General features: G+C 36.5%; 2 protein-coding genes across 7 annotated transcripts in view; one reads left to right on the plus strand and one right to left on the minus strand.

Moving 5' to 3' along the window:
* The window catches only part of LOC128865736 (28S ribosomal protein S9, mitochondrial), a 56,689-nt gene that overhangs the window by 23,266 nt on the left and 13,400 nt on the right, over positions 1 to 20,023 (minus strand). The window lies entirely within an intron of this gene.
* The window catches only part of LOC128865703 (transient receptor potential channel pyrexia), a 38,627-nt gene that overhangs the window by 8,847 nt on the left and 9,757 nt on the right, over positions 1 to 20,023 (plus strand). The window contains exon 2 of one of the 5 annotated variants that reach the window (XM_054105985.1): positions 16,913 to 17,193. In XM_054105985.1, coding sequence (XP_053961960.1) covers positions 17,081 to 17,193 — 113 coding nt within the window. In that variant the 5' untranslated portion in view covers positions 16,913 to 17,080. Of the gene's footprint in view, positions 1 to 16,441; positions 17,194 to 18,142; positions 18,672 to 20,023 lie in introns of those variants that run through there. The other 4 variants (XM_054105993.1, XM_054106001.1, XM_054106010.1 and 1 more) reach the window with 4 other exon arrangements.

A 20,023-nucleotide genomic window follows, 5' to 3' on the forward strand; every position in this document is an offset into this window, starting at 1 on the left:
GTTGCCGAAAGGCATTGACGCATACGTACGTCTACTGTAAATAAATAAATAATGAAGCCTCTAGTATATAAAATAATAACGGTTCTGACTACTACTTTGATCATAAAGCCACTCATTTGTTGCCGAACTACACTTGTGTTGCCATTGAAGTGATCGTTTTATTGAATTTAGAGAGGAATTGTTGTTATTTGGGAAAATTGCAATACTTTTTGAAACAATGAATGAAAATTGTAGGGAAAAAATTTTGTATTACAAATAGTATATTTCTAATGCGAATTGATCATGTTTGAAGCCGGTGATTGTTGGTGTACAGGCGTGTCTATGTACGGATGTATGTATATAGCAGCAGATAAGTTTCAAACAATTTACCTACACAAATTTTACTATGCAACAGTTTTAATGCATTAAAAGTAAAGCATTTTTTAATATGAGTAAAGTTTTCCCAGGTGGGCCACCAAAAGTTTGCTTTTAGATTTTTTTGCTGATTTTAATGGCTAACCGGGTTGTGCAATATTGTCACGAAAGCATTTGCGCTAATTAAAATTTTTCGCCGAGTTATTTGTAAACCCATTTTTATGCAGACTTTTATACCTTTTGCAATATTTCATGTGATCCTTACGATTTTTTCATATTAATTCGAAAACATAGTAAGCAATAAAATTAAGTGGATAGTTTTTAAAACTTGGAGAGACATTTTTATAAAAAACTAGCTGTACCCGGCGCGCGTTGCTACGCCAACAACTAAAATAAATTTAAGAAAAATAACTTTAAAGAAAAATCAGTACACAAATATTCAATTCATTCTAAACCATTTTATTGATTTTGTTTATTTCGAAAAAATAACAATTGATATCTTTATTAACTTCTCATGTACTTAGAAAAAAACATTTAAAATTGTATTTTCATAGAAATAAATTACTGCACCTTCGAACGGCAAAATAGTTCACACATGGGCTGAAAAGTCCCGGGCCCAACAAAAAAATTGTTCAAAATTAACTTTATTCATCAGAGTAATTTCCATCAAGAACAACGTAATCACTTCAGCGCCGCTCTAACAGTTCAATACCACTTTTTTAGAGCGATTTATCTTTTGCCTCAAAACAGGCCTTCGTTTCAGCGATAACCTCTTCATTCGAGCAAAATTTCTTACCGGCGAGCATTTTTAGATCTGCCACAACAGCCAGTAGTCGCTGGGAGTCAAATCTGGCGAACACGGTCGATGTGGGAGCAATTTGAAGTTCAATTCATGTGGTTTTTCCATTGTTTCGATTGACTTGTGACACGGTGCGTTGTCTTGATGAAACACAATTTTTTTCTTTGCCACACGTGGACGTTACACTTTGTAATTTCGACCTTCAAACGCTCCAGTAACGCTATATAATATTCACTGTTGATGGTATTTCCCTCCTCAAGATAATCATTACACTACGCACATCTGAAAATACCGAAGGCATAACCTTTCTAGCCGATTGTTGTGCTTTCGGGCGCTTTGGACGAAGTTCACCAGTTGCTGTCCACTCAGATGACGATCTTTTTGATTCCGGAGTGAAGTGATGGATTCATATTTCATCCATTGTCACAGATCGATGGCAACAACATGGCCAAACACTGTTCAGAATCATCAACACGTTCTTATTTTTGGCCAACAGTGAGCAAACGCGGCACCCCCTTTGAAGAAAGCTTTCTCATAGACAAATGCTCATGCAATATAAAGCCAAGACGTTCTTTTGATATCTTTACGATGTCAGCTAACTCACACAATCTCACTATTCGATCATTCAAAACACTTTTGTGGATTTTTGAAGTGAAGCTTTTTAGGCGTCGATGGACGAGCGAGAATGGAGAGTAAAATTTCAAGGCCATGCAACGTTTTGGGCTTTTTCGTTCTGCGAGAGAGAAAAAAGATATAACCTGTATCTTATATATATCTTAGATTCACTTTAGGCTATTTTTCTAGTGAGAAATAACACTGGCTTTTTTTTTGGCGCTTGTTTGTTGGGCAAACTTGTAGAAAATATATTTTTGGTCCCTACTTTTTGGCGTTATATTTCCTTGGAGCCTAAAGTTTGGTATGGTCCTATTTTTTTGGCGTCATTCCGGCGTCGGATTTATTGGTATTGCCTTGCGGTAATTTGTGCCGTTGCTGCGGTCCTGGAATCGCTGCGTTTGTGCGGGTGATAAACGCTCGGAGTAGTGCGCGTTGTTGCCACGGTTTGTGTCCGGCGTTTACCTACACCGGTCGACCCTTCTCCGTTTTTTTTTTAATTTTGCCTATTTGTATTCTCTGCAAATGTTGTGAATTTATTTAGATATATATTCTTTCTCTCTCTCTCTCTCTCATTCTCTCTCGGGTCTCTCCCTCTTCCTTTCTGCCTTGAAAGTTTTACTTCTGTTATGTGCGGTCCGCTACACGCACTTTTTTTATGTTTTCTGGCGTTACAGCCTCATTTCGACGTCGACTGCGTGGCGCATCATCGGTGTCTCTACGACCACAACCTCTCTCTTTGTTGTTTCTGATGGAGTGGAGTCCCCATAACACTTTTCAAGCCATTGCTTCGCTTGAACGGTATTTTTTCCCACCAAGAAGTAGTGTAAAATTAAAACACAAAATTCTTTTTGATCCATTGTTTTGAAAAGGGATCCCTACAAAATCATTTTATTTTATTTCTTTTTTTGTATATCAAAATTCTTTTCGTACGAAATACTGTAAATTAACGTAACAAAATTCTGCAGTGACAAAATTCTGTATTTACAAAATTCTGTAAAAACAAAATTCTGTACTGTCTTAAAAAAATTATGTATTGACAAAATTGTGTATTGACGAAATTCCGTACTGACAAAATTCTGTACTGGCGAAATTCTGTATGAACAAAATTCTGTATTGAAAAAATTTTGTGTTGACAAAAGTCAACGAAAAAAGGAGTTCTACGTAAAAATACGGTGGATTGTGTAGCCGGAGTCGGACTGATGAGGGTTATTTTTTTGAAGCGCGACCGAAGGCCGCCCACGCGAAAAGGAGTTCTACGTAAAAATACGGTGGATTGCGTAGCCGGAGTTGAACTAATGAGGGTTATTTTTTTGAAGCGCGGCCGAAGGCCGCCCATGCGAAAAGGAGTTCTACGCAAAAATACGGTGGATTGCGTAGCCGGAGTTGGACTGATGAAGGTTATTTTTTTGAAGCGCGGCCGAAGGCCGCCCACGCAAAAAGGAGTTTTACGCAAAGATACGGTGGATTGCGTAGCCGGAGTTGGACTGATGAGGGTTATTTTTTTGAAGCGAGGCCGAAGGCCGCCCACGCGAAAAGGAGTTCTACGCAAAAATACAGTGGATTCTATCGAAACTGAAGAAAAAAAGTGCGCACTTTTTTATAAAATTTGTTGAATTTCTTATCATTTACTTACAGCATTTCGTCAATACAGAATTTTGTCAATACAAAATTTCGTCAATACAGAATTTCGTCAATACAGCATTTCGGCAATACAGAATATTTTTTACAGAATTTTGAAATACAGAATTCTGAAATACAGAATTTTGTATACAGCATTTTGTAAACAGAATATTGTATCATACAGCATTACGTACCCAACCCTTTTGAAAATAACAAAAGTAGCGTCACTCTAATGAATGGAATATCATGAAATTTTGACAGCTGCATTTTAAGGTTAGTACGAACTGAAATGCAATAAAACTGGTGTCATCTATGTGTTAGGCCCGGGACTTTGTAGTCTATGTATTAAATAAATAAATAGTATAATAAGCAACCTATAAACTTGTGTTATATAGTCGTCTAGTGCCACAGGCAGTGTCTTCATCGAATAGACCTCATTTAGCTTAGAGTAAAAACTCGTTGTGTGAAATTTCGTTAAAGATGAAAACATAAACATATCAAAAATTTAGGTAAACGCAGAAGAAAAGAGATTGAAGAAAATCGCATGACATATGGTAGGTGTGCATCTTAAGTAGAGGTGAACATCTCCATGATTCCATGATCACACGACACGTGTAACGGCTAGTTTATTCGCATTTTTTTAAATATTAAAAAAGCAGAAAGATTCACGAGAACGATGAAAAATTGGTTCAACTAATTTATAGAATTAAATTATAACTCATTTTATCTATTCCAACAACATAATAGCGTGGCAAGCGTTGAACTTAAGGCCTTCCTTAGGGCAGCTGTATTTAAAGGAAAGGGAACTGGGCTAAATGTGTGGCATTTCTCTCTGCCGTTTATTTCGGTTAAAATAGCCGCATTTAAAATTTATTTGTGAAATTATGGTCAAATTTGTTGTTTTATTTTTATGATTTATAAATAATTGCATTAAACCAAAAACAGCAAATCCAAACAAAGCACTTGGCAAACAGATAATTTTAATAATTTGATTGATTAGCATGTCGCGATGAATGCTTTTGAAAAAGAAATAAAAAATCAATAAATAAATAACAATGACGACAGCTCAAACGTGCGCAATGTGTCAATATACTTGTATTTGCAAATTACGCTCCGTTGCACAGCATTGTTCAATATAACCTCAATAAAGGTAAACACGAATTCTCACTCATTTTACTGGCGTGTAGTAGAATACCATGGAAATTGGCTATGAATGGCATGAGAATGGAAGAATTCAAAGGCTCTTTTATGAGAATATTTATAATAAACCAACCATCAACCAACTGATTGGACCTATATGCCACGAAAGGCAAAGCGAATGAGTCTGGTGGTGAATGAGGGCAAAACGAGGTACCTCCTGTCATCAAACAAATAGTTGGCGCACTCGCGTATCGGCACTCCCGTCACTGTTGACAGTTATGTTTGCGAGGTTGTAAAAAACTTCGTTGATTTAGGGACCAACATTAACACCGATAACAATGTTGGCTTTGAAATCCAAGAGAGATTCTCCCTCTTGCCAACAAGTGCTACTTTGGACTAAATAAGCAATTGAGTAGAAAGTCCTCTCTCGACGAACAAAACAAACACTCTACAAGACTCTCATCATGCCCGTTCTAACGTACGGCGCAGAAACGTGGACGCTAACAATATCCGATGAGGTGTCCCTTAAAGTGTTTAAGAGAAAGATTCTGCGAAAGATTTTTGGACCTTTGCACGTTGGTTACGGCGAGTATCGTAGGCGATAAAACATTGAGCTGTATGAACTGTACGGCGACATAGACATTGCGCAGCGAATAAAAATCCAGCAACTCCGTTGGCGGGGTTATGTCGTTCGAGTGGATACAAACGCTCCGACTCTGAAAGTATTCGATGCGGTACCAACTTGTGGTAGCAGAGGAAGAAGAAGACCACCTCTGCGTTGGAAATATCAGTCGGAGAAGGTCCTGGTTTCAACTGGCGCCGGTTAGCACGAGAAAGAAACGACTGGTGCGCTTTGCTAAACGCGGCCAGAATCGCGTAAACGGTTATCGCGCCAGTCAAGAAGAGAAGAAGATAGTGTATTGCATGATGTAGAAAATACGTACATGTCACGACATCATAGAAAATGAAATATAGGAACAGCTCAGACATGCGACATTTTTCAAGAGTGTTTGAAGTGAATGGTACTTTCTTGCAACCAAATATTTTTTTTTATATATATTTCCGTACCTCGATGTACTTCACACATTTAGAAACTATAGTAGTTACTTTATTAGATAAATCCTACAGGCTTAATGAAGCAGCTCGGTATAAGTAAACATCTATGTGTATAAAGGGTGCCCCAATAAGTACGCGCTATTCGAGTGATAAAACGTTGTCAAGGAAAAGGACTGCGTGACAGCTAATCATTCAGAGTTCTTAGGAATGTATGTAAATTTGAAAATGCGGTTGTTCAGGAAGTAGCGATCAAGGTGCATTAGAATTGCATTTACAATAATAAGCGATTTAACAAGGCGATAAAATACACAAGCTAAGGTTTTCTACGCAAATGAGATCTTCCTCTTCAAATGCCATCACCAGCAAGTACCGTATTGAATATTTTCTAAATTGCTTTAAATTTTTTAATAGCCTTCTAATATTTACCAGTTTTGGTAGTCTCAAAGCCAATTTACCAATAAAAAAATGAATTAAATTATTGGTATATTTATTTTTTGTTGTTTTATATATATATATATAATTGGCGCATACACCCATTTTGGGTGTTTGGCCGAGCTCCTCCTCCTAATTGTGGTGTGCGTCTTGATGTTGTTCCAGAAATGGAGGGTCCTACAGTTTCAAGCCGACTCCGAACAGCAGATATTTTTTTATGAGGAGGTTGCCATTGCCAGCCGAGTAGCGACCGCTATTAGAAAACACGTTTTTCTTTATTTTGATCTTCCAACGAGATTCGAACCTACGTTCTCTCTGAATTCTGAATGGTGCACCAACCCATTCGGCTACGGCAGTCGTTGTTGTATTATTGACCTCAATTAGTAGTTATCTTCAGAAGCTAATGGCTGTGTCTGGCCGATTGAGTTGATAGTTTGCACCAATTCGTACGATATGACGTAACCAACGGAGCCTCTGAATTTGCATTTCAATTACTGACTAAGTCAAGCCGAATAATAAGTCTAGGCGGAATAAATTTCCAATCTAGTAATCAGAAATGTCCAACCAGCTCATATGATTTAGCGACATTGAAGATTTTTTTCAAAGCATTTTGAGATCTAAGCTGTGTGCCAATAAGCTCGAAACTACTCACGGCTTCAATGAGAAAACTAATAGGTCTATTTATAAGTTCGTGCGGTTTTACAACAGATGGCGTAACTTGATTATTATTCCATCGATCCACATTTCCAAACATTCATTGGAGAGCTACTGTCGTAAGGCACAAACGTCTATAAGTTTTTTATTTGAAGCGTAAACAACAATATTTTTACCACACTTGAAAATGTCGAATTTCGTGCCAAATAATGTGTTTTTGCGGGGAATTCTTCTTCATTATTTTAATATGAAGAAAAAAGCAGCCGAAAGTCATCGTATCTTGGTGGAAGTTTATGGTGAGCATGCTCTATCTGAGCGAACGTGCCAGAAGTGGTTTGCACGCTTTAAAAGTGGTGATTTTGGCTTGGAAGACGAAGAACGCGAGGGTGCGCCGCCAAAGTTCATGGATACCGAATTGGAGGAATTGCTCGATCAAGATCCGGCTCAAACGCAAGAAGAGGTTGCAAAAACTTTGGGAGTTGATCAATCAACCATTTCCAAACGTTTAAAAGCCATGGGAATGATCCGAAAGGTAGGCCATTGGGTGCCGTATGAATTGAAGCCAAGAGACGTTGAACGCCGTTTTATGGCATGCGAACAACTGCTTCAACGGCACAAAAGAAAGGGTTTTTTGCATCGAATTGTGACTGGCGATGAAAAGTGGGTCCATTACGACAATCCAAAACGTCGGGCAACGTATGGATACCCTGGCCATGCTTCAACATCGACGTCGGCGCAGAATATTCATGGCCTGAAGGTTATGCTGTGTATCTGGTGGGACCAGCTGGGTGTTGTGTATTATGAGCTACTGAAACCGAATGAAACGATTACGGGGGATGTCTACCGACGACAATTGATGCGTTTGAGCCGAGCACTGCGAGAAAAACGGCCGCAATACGCCGATAGACACGACAAAGTTATTTTGCAACATGACAATGCTCGGCCACATGTTGCACAAGTGGTCAAAACATACTTAGAAACGCTCAAATGGGATGTCCTACCCCACCCGCCGTATAGTCCAGACCTTGCGCCATCCGATTACTATCTCTTCCGATCGATGCAACATGGCCTGGCTGACCAGCACTTCCGTAATTACGATGAAGTCAAAAAATGGATCGATTCGTGGATTGCGGCAAAACCGACCGAATTTTTCACAAAGGGAATCCGTGAATTGCCAGAAAGATGGGAAAAAGTAGTAGTAAGCGATGGACAATATTTTGAATATTAAATTACCATTTTACCATTAACCATTTTACGTCAATAAAGTTTCAAATTTCGAAAAAAACCGCACGAACTTATTCATAGTCCTATTAAGTACCCCAGAAAGTGCTAATTGGCAGCAAAGCACTGGAGGTATTTTATTCATTTATTAAGCCAATGAATAAAAATTTATTTTGATAGGCTAAGTAGAGATATTTTAAGTTTAATAGGCAAATAAACTATTTATAATAAATACTCAAAGAAACAACAACAAAGAATTTAGTAGGCGATCTTTTGAACATGAAAAATCTATCTCAATAAATTTAGAGATTTTATTAAACTCAATTAGGGCTCTAGAAAGAGTAGCATTTCGAGCATAAACAAGATTTTGAGAGACCAGCATAGAAAAATTCCGAACTATGAAGAGCTCTCGCTGGAATATTAAAGAAAATCCTCTCATTAAGAAGTGAACAGCACCACGGATCAAATCGAAATGACAGACAAATATAAGATTATTATCCTCTTCTGCAATGATTTTAAGCTGATCACTAAGCATCGCGTTTCATAAGTAGGGATAGAATACGACAAGCGTAAATTACGCAACGCGAAATGTTTGAATATTTCCTGGATTTCGTTCAATTCTAGCAGAATTGATATTCTTTTCCACGTGTATTCCTACATATACAGTAAACTTTGTATTTCAATATAAAAGTTATAAATTTTTAATGCAGGTCTCTATATACTTTCTACCGAAACCACTTCTTAAATGAGTTTTGGGACATCCCTTACCAAGTATTTATTGTAGATAGGCTCATAATTTTTAACTAAACTTACAAACACATTTGTGAGCCCACAAAACCAGCCACCACAACACTGATTTAAGTTGGTTGACGGATGCGCAAATATGCTGAGCAAATATGCGATGCCAATGCGGTTGAGATAAATTAAAGACGCATTAATGCTACGCCACAGTTGGCCAAAACACATGCACGCTTACGTATGAACTTAACGGCATATCTACTCGTATGTATGTACATACAAACAACAACTATAGAAACATACGAATATATAGATATGTACACAGGTATGAATAATGAAGATTACGAGCACATCAATTGAGACACCAGACAGGTAATAAAACGGTAGGCATATCGTTGATTTTTGCTAAAATAACACAGGTACTCAAGTACAGTAGAGTATGGATAAAGGCAACAGCAGTCTGATGTTTTAATGACGTAGGGGTACGGCAATTGAGGTGTAACGCGATTTTCTGCGAATTCGAAAGAAGTTTACATTTCGTCTATTTTCCACATATGCAACCATTATTTGCTAGTTCGGAAAAGATTCTAAATTCGAAGAGCGAGATCTAGTACGCGAAAATACGGTTATAGTGTGAGGAATTTTATTACAAGGAAAAATTGACTATATTTTGCGCAAGCATTTTTCGAGTAACTGGTCCTTTAGCTATTGCAAAGCAAAACTGTGGTATTTTAAATGTTTAATCCATAGACGTGAGCGAAAAAATACGCAAAATATATATTACCATACGAGGGTTGCTATTTATATTTCTGGTCTTGGGCACTTCTAGTATTGTCAGGCGTTATCTGACCTTTCCATTGGAAAGTTTGACAAATTTCACCATAAACGCACTCTAACGTTTTAATGTTTGAGCCATATTAATGTTTTTTACAGCAGCTTTAAAAATGCAACTCAGCAAAAAAATAAATTCAAAACGTGAACATTTCGTGCGATTATTTTTCACAATTTTCGACGTGAGTTAACAAGTCAAGAATGCATCGATGAACTAAAATCATTATATGGCGAGGAAGCACTAATCTTTAGCACCAAAAAAAACTGGTACAAAGAATTTTCTCGTGATCGCTGTTTGCTCACCGACGCATTTCGTGAAGTTCGTTGAAAATCAGTTGTCGCAGAAAATGTCGATAAATTGCACGAAACAATTGAGGAAGATCGTCATGTCACATAGCGACAGATCGAGGCATCCTTGGGTATTGGTATGATGAGCATCAATAAGTGTTTCCATGACCATCAAAAAGGTGTGCTCGCGTTGGATCCCTCACAATTTAAATAACGCCCTGGAAACGCAACTGTGCAAAGTTCTTCAAATTGGTTCACACAAATGCAAAAGTGTATTGATCAACATGGAATGAATATTTAGAAAAAAAATAAAAAATTAATTTCAAAATGTCGAACTTTTTACTCAAAATTTGTAATTTTTTTTGCTGGTGTAATTTTTTTTAACTCCAAAGAAAAACAGTCATCAAATTCTCGAAACGAATTAATATCTTTGACCAAAATCTATGATAAAAATCTCGGTTAGGTGGGAAAATCATACAATATAATGAGCTCTAGGGCAACACAACGGACCCAACTTGCGGTCTATGTGGCACTCCGATGCGGGGTCACCCTTAAACCAACAACCAACCAGCCAACCAAGGGCAAGTTTTATATATATATATTACATATTTTTCTATGGTTCCTAGGTGGAGCATTCAAGTTTTAAGTTGCTGAGAATTCTCGTGGATTTTTAATATTTGTTTTTTCTGATGCTTTTGTCCATATTCCTTCATATAACGCTTGAACTCTTGAAGGGAAGAAAATGCAAAGAGCGCAGAGAGTAAAAACATTATTAACCACCAACAGAAATTTCCAGCAATTTAAGACTTGTACTTTGTTTACAAAAAAAATAATAATAATTGAAGCGTACACTGCTGTTGTGTTTCGCCGAGTTCCTCCTCCTAGTTGTTCCACAAATGGAGGGATTTACGGTTTTAAGCCGACTCCGAACGGCAAATGGTTTTTATGAGAAGCTTTTCTTGACAGAAATACACTCGGATGTTTGCCACTGCCTGAGGAGTGGCGACCGCTATTAGAAAAAGCCTTTTCTGCTATTCGATCTGCATGCACGGAGATTCGATCCTACGCACTGCCGAATGGTAATCACACACCAACTCATTCAGCTGAGGAATTCGCCGAATTTGTTGTACTCAAAATGAAGAAGCTATGATATTCTTTTTAGTAAAAATTAAAAATTCTGATGACAATTTTATGAATTTTTTTGAATTTTAAACACAATTTGAAACTTCAGTGCAATTTAATATACTTAAAACGACATTTTCATACAAAATTAATGAAAAAAATTTAGCTTGAAAAACATTGTAATATGTAAAAAAATCCCTTTTTTAACTGAGTGTATTAAATTGGCATCTGTGGCGTATCAAATGGAGCTACTTAAGTTTTGCACAATACTTTATATATTACAATATTAGTTTGGGGAAAAATAAGTCCATTAATTTTGTGGAAAATCTTTGTGCAAATGGTTTAAAACTATTTTATGGTCAATCTTTAGCTTCTGGACGAAGCTACGACTACTAACATACCGGTCCACTTTGATTATTTCTGTGACTTTATCGACATTATTGACATTTTCTTTAACATCAAAAATTTCACTTTAACATCTATTAAAAGAGACTATATCAAAACACTGACAACCTGACAAAGGAAACTCAAGCTGGAACGACTCTGTATAAACGCCGCTCCTCACATTTGTTATTGGTTTGTTGATCAACACAGAAATGTTTAGATGTGGGATGAGCAAGAGTTGGAATTTCAGCGATGCTGTCGCTAATTTTGTTTTTGCATCCGACTTCTGATAAAAAGTGACGTAACTTTTTTTATAACTCCAGCTACTGCTAACTGATAAGCAAAATAGGTTTTAATATATATTTTTAATGAGTATAAATTCAACACACAATGCTGTCTTATTCAGTTTATAGCTGAAGGTTCTTACTTATACAAGTTTGCAGTACTTTCGTAGTTGGCCAGACGAATTTCTAGTAAGAATAGAGCAGTGCTCCCAAGGCGCACTCAACTTAATCGAATTTAGTAGGAAATGAATAACCAAACAACGCGACGCCATATAAATTACAAGAAATAATAAACTGATTATTACGTGGTGGAAAAAAATACAAAAGGGTTTCCACTCCCAAGCTATTGCTGCAATTTCATTTTGTAGACGCATTTGAAGTATGTGAAACAAACACACATACAGTAAATTGATTCGCTGATCGGTGTAAACATCTGTTTTCAAGTCATCGTAAGCATACCTCTGTATATATGTAACGTGAGCACATCTGATGTTTGTTTATAGGCTTACTTGTTTGGCTTATGTGAAGACGTTAACAAATCGCAGTACAGCTCAGTACAATAAAGTGAATATGAGTGAAAATGCAAAACGATTGCTCGCCGCATATCGAATCAAATGCGTTAGCGCTCCATTCTACGATTAAAGTTGTTCAGAAAGATTTTGATCTATATAAATATCAGAAATGAATTTGAGATTTGTAAGATGAAAGTTTTATTTATTTATGCTTGAGCGCAAATGCAAAAGTATGGGCCAGTGCCTTCGCTTTGGACTCCACTGGGCGTATGAGCAACTTTTTGTTAGCGTAAGGCGTTTTCACAGCAAATTTGCAAATAAACATGAGTTAGGTAAATAAATTAGTTTGAATTCATTGCGAGTGTGTTTTTGGATGGCTGAAACAAAAAAAAATTAGAAAACGTTTTCTTTAAATAGTAGTTGCCCCTCTCAGGCAGAGACATAAAGATCTGAGTGCATTGCTGCCACAGCCGGCATATATTTTTAAGGTCCTTCATTTGTAGTGCAATATCGAATTTATTTTAGCGAAAGTAGTTATTTAGATATAGTTTTGCACTCTGCGATAACCTCTAAAAAAACCGAGTAAAGCCCGATCACTAACAAAAAAAATATTTATATATTATTGTATATTGTATTATATGTGTAGGCATTCATTTGAGTATACAATAACTTTCATTAACCGAAGCTAGAATATTAAAATTTCTCATGAACATAGTAAAAAAAAAAACACCAACATTTTTTTTCATAAATAACTTCCAAACCACTTCCAAAAAATATAAAAACCTTTTTTTGTAAATTGCTCCCGAAACACTTCCAAAAAAATTTAAAACATTTTTTTCCATAAATCGCAAAATTCCAAAAAATTTAAACAATTTTGTTTTTCCATAATCGCTCTCAAAACCCTTTCAACATTTTTTAACAATTTTTTTTTTTATAAATCGCTCCCAAAACACTTCCAAAAAATGCACTCCCACACTTTGGGTGTGAAATGGTTTTTGGCTATTCGTATTGCAAATGTAGATATTGCCGACACTTTCAAATAAGCATTCATACTTTAGCTTTCGAATCCGTTTTTATCAAAATTGCATTCTTCAAAATAGCCGGCACGATATGTAAAAAACAAACAAACGAATTGCATCAACAGTCCACATCCAGCTCACACTAAAATCATTGTATATTTTTCAGCCATCGGCCAACTTTATTTTTGTTGACACTGGAATTGTGCCATAGGTCTGACAGCAATTTCGATAAAAAGGGTTGGTCATGTAATATTTGAAATTACGAGTATACAAGCGCCTTCCTGCAATTTGTGCTTCAATTTGTGAACCGTGTGCGTGGATCTGGATACAACAACACGTTCTCATGCTTGCTTTGTGGTGAAAAATTACATCATTTAAATGTCCACCATGAGCACGTCAACAGGCTGTTATAGGTTAGGTTAGGCTATGGTGGTAGTCGGTCTGTACGTCCAACTCATAAATACATACCTACATACACAGATTTTGATTTTTTGAAAAACATTTTAATTGCAAAATTAAATAATTTGTTTTAAGAAAATTCATTTTATATAAAATTTTGCTCACTATTTATTTTTCCAGTCAATTTAACACGTTGGCTGCCAAAGTCTTTTTATATTAGAATTTTGATCGTTCAGTAGCAGTGTCATTTAACAATTTTGGTCACCTGAGGCCAACAACTTATTCATGTTCTTTTTTGTTTCTTAGTACCTAAAAATAAGTTTTGACTACTCGCGACTTTATTTTGGTCGCTAATTTTGCAGTTATAATGGTTTTTTTGTGTCGCACATTTTCGTGCGACATGGCCTGGGAAATCATAAAACATGTTTTGTAGTTTTTGAATTGTATTTGATATTTTTGGTTTATTTTACTTAGTTTTCCACCAGGAAGCGAAGGCAACGAGCTTTTGAAAAACCTCTTGCTGTTATTGATTACAACAAAGCCAAATTAGGTGTTGATATATCCGATCAAATGACCGCCTACGCCACCACTCTCAGAAGAGGTGTTAAGTGGTACCGCAAAGTGGCTTTTGAACTGTTACTAGGAATGTCTTTCGTAAATGCCTTTATAATATTGTATATAAAAAGGCTACAAACAAACAAATTTCAATAACCAAGTTTCGGCATGCTTTGTTGGCCTTCATGTCTCCAGAACCCATAACAAAAGGAAAACATTTTATAGAAAAAAAGAAAGGACAACAACGGAAAAACAATAAGGCGTGCTTGTGTATTGTGTTATGCCAGGTCAAAAAAATCTGCTGATAGAGTAACAGCCAGAAAGAGCTTGAAAAGGGCCACCACCTAATAAACCGCAACTATGTGTAGAATGCTTTCCTAAATATTCCCACCAGAAAAATTAATTTTTGCTCTGATCTCCATTAAAAAATTGAATTTTTAATTTTAAGTTTATTGTTTTTCTACTGATTTCCATTTGAATTTACATACATATATATTTTTATATTTGTTTTGTTCATTAAAATTTAAAAGAATTAATAATAAGACAAATTTTAATTAACAACTTTTTTATTATCCAAAAAAATACCATTAAAAATACACAACAACCATGGGAAATACACCAAAATGTTCACCACAGGCCAGAGAATCCAAATTCTATGTAAAATTCCATATTAAAATATACAAAAATGTGTGACGTGGCCTCAGGGTAACATTTACGTGTCGCATGAAATTGTGCGACGTGGCCTCAGGGTAACATTTAGGTGTCGTATGAAAACGTGCGACGTGGCAGCCAACGTGTTAAGAAACACAATACTCGGCGCGTTTACTCTAACAAAATAGCCAAAACGGCGTGACAGAAGTCAAATTATAATTATTATCGGTCAGTCCGTAAGTTCGGGCGTTTTTTAAAGGTGGTTTTAAAATCAATAAAAAAGATGTTTAAATTATTTATTAATCAATAATATATTTTCCTTCATTATTTACAATGTCTTCGTAACATTTAGGCAAATTTTTAATTCCCTGTTCAAAAAATTGTTTGTTCTTGGAGCCAAAATACGCTTCGATATCCCTTTTTATAGCTTCTTTTGAGCAGTAGTTCTTGTTACTCATATGGGATTGAAGTCCAAGGAAAAGGTGATAATCACAAGGTGCAATATCCGGAAGTGGATGCAGCATTAGCTCCCATCCGAGCTCGTTCAGCTTGCCTAATATTTGCCTTGCGGTATGAGGTCTTGCGTTGGCGTGGTGAAACAAAACTTTGCGTCTATTCACTAAAGACGGTCGATTTTTGTTAAGTGCCTTATTCAGGTTTGATAGCTGATGAGAATAATAATCAGCAGTTATCGTCCGGTTTGGTTCCAGAAGTTCATAATAAACAATACCGGCCATATCCCACCAAATAGACAGAAGAATCTTCTTGGGATGAAGACCATCTCTAGGGGTCGGTTCTGGTGTTTCATCTTTATCTAACCATTGGCGTTTGCGAACAGGATTATTGTAAAGGACCCATTTTCATCACCAGTAACGATACGGTTCAAAAAACTTTCATATTCAAGCCGTTGCAGCAGCTGAGAACACACATTCACTCTCTGCTGAAGGTTGGCGACGGAAAGTCTATGCGGAACCCATTTTCCCAGCAGTGAAACCTTTCCCAACTGATCCAGGTGCCTGTGAACTGTTCCATGCGATGAATTTAACCTCTGAGCTATCATATCGACTGTCAAATTTGGCTCAGCTTCCACAAGTACGAGCAAGGCGTCGGAGTTAAAGACTTCAGGACGACCAGCGCGCGGGGCATCCTCCACGTCGCAGTTACCACTTCGGAATTTTGAAAACCACTTTTGCGCAGTCCTTACACTCACGGTATCCTCTCCGTGAACAGTGTTTATTTCTGCAGCAGCACTTGTTGCATTTTTACCACTTTTATAAAAAAAATACAAAATATGCCTCTTATACGCGTTCGAAGATTCCATTTTATTTTTTAACAACACGGGCTTCTATCCGCCATTAAAATCACTTGTTGAGTGCACAATATATCCAAGAAAATATAAATAGTGAATAGTAAAAGTGAAATTCTGGGTAAAATACGCACGAACTTATGAACTGACCTGATAGTTTGGGGAAAAAGAAAACCATAATTTTTGCGTAAATGGTTTAAAACTATGTTATGGTCGATCTTTAGCTCCTGTGCGATGCTACGACTAGTAACTGCAATTCGATTATTTCTGTGATTTTATCGACATTTCCTTTAACATCAAAAATGCCTGAACGGAATCGAGGAAACCAAAATTGTAATTACGTAATTAGCTGTTGCAGTATCGGCTCCATAAACACCACTCACAATTTCAGCGGCCTTGCACTGGGTCGCATTTTCGCCTTGATCAAAGAAAAACTGTAAAATTTACCGAATTTTCTCTTTGTTGACTTCTATTGATGGAACAAACCAAAAACAGCAAAATAATTGTTGTTCACCTTGCCAAAGAACATAAACTTTAAATTGTTTGGTCGATACGTCACGAGATATCGATCACTACAGCCATCTTCTACCGAGAAAATAATGGATTTCTTTTTCCCCAAACTACATATATGTACTTGTATAAGGCAGCCCTGATCGATCTTAAAATATAAAAAGCACCCCTAATATTGACTCAAAAGTAAAATGGAAAATTTGCCACACGTTAAACGGCAAACTTAATAAGCAGTAATTGCCAAACCACTGCTTACTACCTAATTGTAAGCCAGTGCATATTCCAAACACTGAGCTGTTATAAAAAAATAGAATAATAATAATTGTGCAAAAAATAGTAAAAAAAAAACGCTAACGAATATATCTCAATTTATTTGGCGTCGAGAACAAAACAATACCATTAATACAACATTTTTTGAACAGACAAGTGAAATAAACACACAAAAAAAAACAGAACTGAATGAGTTCCCGAGAAACAGAAACGAAACAGGGCAAAAAGCGTAAAGAAGATTTACAAAAATAACAGCTTTTCGTGAATTATTAAACAACAAATAGCCATTGAAAAAAGCAAAAAGCAAAAACAAAACAAAGATGGAGAATCTCGGTTACAAGGAAGGCACTGCAAAGCCGCGACGTATGGCACGCTCCATCAGCGTGGTGACAAAGAGTGAGCTGGAACAACCATTGACGGGTAACAATGCGAGGTAAGTGTGTATAGTGGATGGAAGAGAAGACATAAATAATGTGTACATTTGAGTTTTATGAATTTATGGAAACTTATTAAAATATTTTATATGCATATATGTGCGTATGTAGATATATATGTATCTGTAATCACAAACCCCTGTAGACTTTTTTACCGTTTTTACACAAACATTTCAGCATTAAATTACGCGTTAAAGAACATTTTCAAAGTTTTTGACTGCAGAATCGAGCATACAGTATGCAGCCAACATATTGGGATAACTTAAAAATTCGTTCAATGAACATTTTTTTTTAATCACCCAGCAATAAATAGGTGACCCTAAACTTTGCACTGCTGGCTGCTCTGTATATTGACAAATCAATTTCATAAGGGCATTGAAAGTACCAGCAAAATAGGATTTTTTTTTGTTTTGTTTTACTTGTTAATTTAGCCAACTCATGCAATAAATAAAAAATTGTGATAAAAAAAAATATTTATTAGGAAAAGTTAATTTTGCGTTTGCTTACACAAAAATTCACGCTAATGCTTTCAGCCAGCAACAAAACAAAACAAAAACACTCTACGGCACTAAAAGGCCCGCCGGCGAAATTACAAATCAGCGTCAAACAACAGCTCTTCGCTCACCCACCACTCCGCCAAGCCGGTAGTTGCGGTGGTTGGCAGTCGCTGTGATAAAGCCAGCGTTTTAAATTAAACGTCATCATCACCTGTAGCCAGCGTCAAGTGCCAAGCCATTCTTCCGCAGACTCCGCACTACACGAAACAAGCCCAACTAGTAGACATGCCGATCAACCACTCGACAACCGGCCCTCTTGGCCGCTTGCTCACCTGCGCCAACTAGTCAACAACCATACAATCGCACCGTGGACAGGTCCAGCACTCGTGCCCGCTACGTACATATAATAACATCGATGTGGCGGCGCTCGTTTTCAGTTTATTTCCACAATCTGGACTTAGTAGCAGCAGCAGCAACAGTCAGTTAGTCGGTGAGCGAGTGGCGTTGGAGCCGGTAGCGCGCATTACTTCAATACAGTAAAATGCAAAAATAAATCTATTAACAGCAACCACAGAAGAAATTAATAGAAAACACGAGCACACGAAATATTTGCATGCGTATAATCACGGAAAAGCGTTTAGTTCGAACTATTTTCGTCGTCAAAATTGTTCTATCCGTAGCGAAACGAAACAAAGCGAGTTGTGCAGCTTCGCGTAAATTCCACGCTTTAACACAAACGTTCGGCAAGTCGCGTTCGCCGGTTTGCGAGCACGCGCCTGGAAGGAAGTGTGCGCATTACAGCGACCCACACACATACACTCTTACAGGACACAGGCTTACTAATACTCGTACATTATATGCTATTCGTGTATTTTCATCGATGTAAAGTCTTTGGCGTGGAAAAATTTATGTCGAGTTGAAATGCGATTTGAAAATTTACACACAAGCTGGCGGCATGCGTGGATCTGGCTACGTAAAGTGTAGAGTTTTCTTCAAAATCTTATTTTTCTTTTTATTTGTTCATTTCATGCCAATTCTTTTGTAGTTGCTACTAAACTCAGATTAAGCAAAAGCTTCAATTCAATTAGTGTTTAGTTGATACGCTAATAAAAAAAGTACTTCTCGCTATTTCGCCGCTAATAAATCAAAATTGTGCAAATTTCAAGGCTTTGAATTTACTTGGCTTTGCTTTAAGCAGAAAGCAGCAGTGACAAAGTGGCATAGAAATATCAAAGTAGAAAACGAGAAATGGACAAAAAAAGTGATTAATCAACATGAACGCTTTGGAAATTTTTCTGCTTTATGTTTTTTCAGCTTTAGTGTTGTGGTGTTAGAGGTTGAGTTTATACTAAATATCTATATGTGTGTGTGTAAAATTAATCGAATTTACTTTTAGAGCAAATTAATTAAATAATAACAGAAATATAACAAAAAATAAAGTTTAGTTGAAACAAATATTGAAAATAAATTATGTAGCGCAAAATTCTGTTTATGAGCGAAAATATTATTTTATGACTTGCGCTCTTCAATTAATAGAAACAAAAGAAAGTGTGGACAAAAAAACAAAACACTTGGAATGTGTCGCAACTAATTGAATTTGTCTGAATCTGTCATGTATAAAAATGTATTCTTAAAAATATTAAAAATAACTCATTAACAAACGTTACAAAAAATTACGCGTTTGAGTGGGCTGCTCAAGTTTTTTACTGACGGAAATTCCTATTAAAATAATTTATGAAGCGGCAAAATTATTTATTGTAGTATAGCATTTTACTGGCAAAACACACGCATTAGTGGAGCAATAAGCGCATTTTTGAGATGACAAGAAGGAAAAAGAAAACAGCTGCTAACTAGGCAGACATTTTGTTCCATTTGTTTTTTTATTCCTTTTTTTTGTGTGCATATGAGTGTTTTAAAGCGCTGAACAACGTTCAACCAAAGAAATAATAAAAATGGAAGCATGAAAAACGATCCTGATATTCCATCTTGTCATACCCACTTGAAAAAAAAACTCTCGAAAGGCGCATTCATTCACCCTTTTGCATCATTCGACGGCATAATCCGCGAACAAAAGCTCTCTCTTATCACCAGCAATGGAACAATCCGCAATAAATTATTTTTTTTTTTTTTGTTAAAGTTTGCGGAAAATAAATAATTTTGGTAATCCTGTAACATTCTTTTTCATTACAACTAAAAACTAACAATAAAATACTTGCCGACGCGAGCTATTATGGACGCAAAATATTTTGAGTACATCGCGCATTTCGAACGGTGATGCAAAAGGGTTGAATGTGGTGGCGGCACTAGACCAACAACAACGTTTTGTACATTA

This window comes from Anastrepha ludens, chromosome 2, assembly GCF_028408465.1.
Source record: "Anastrepha ludens isolate Willacy chromosome 2, idAnaLude1.1, whole genome shotgun sequence".
Lineage (NCBI taxonomy): Eukaryota > Metazoa > Arthropoda > Insecta > Diptera > Tephritidae > Anastrepha > Anastrepha ludens.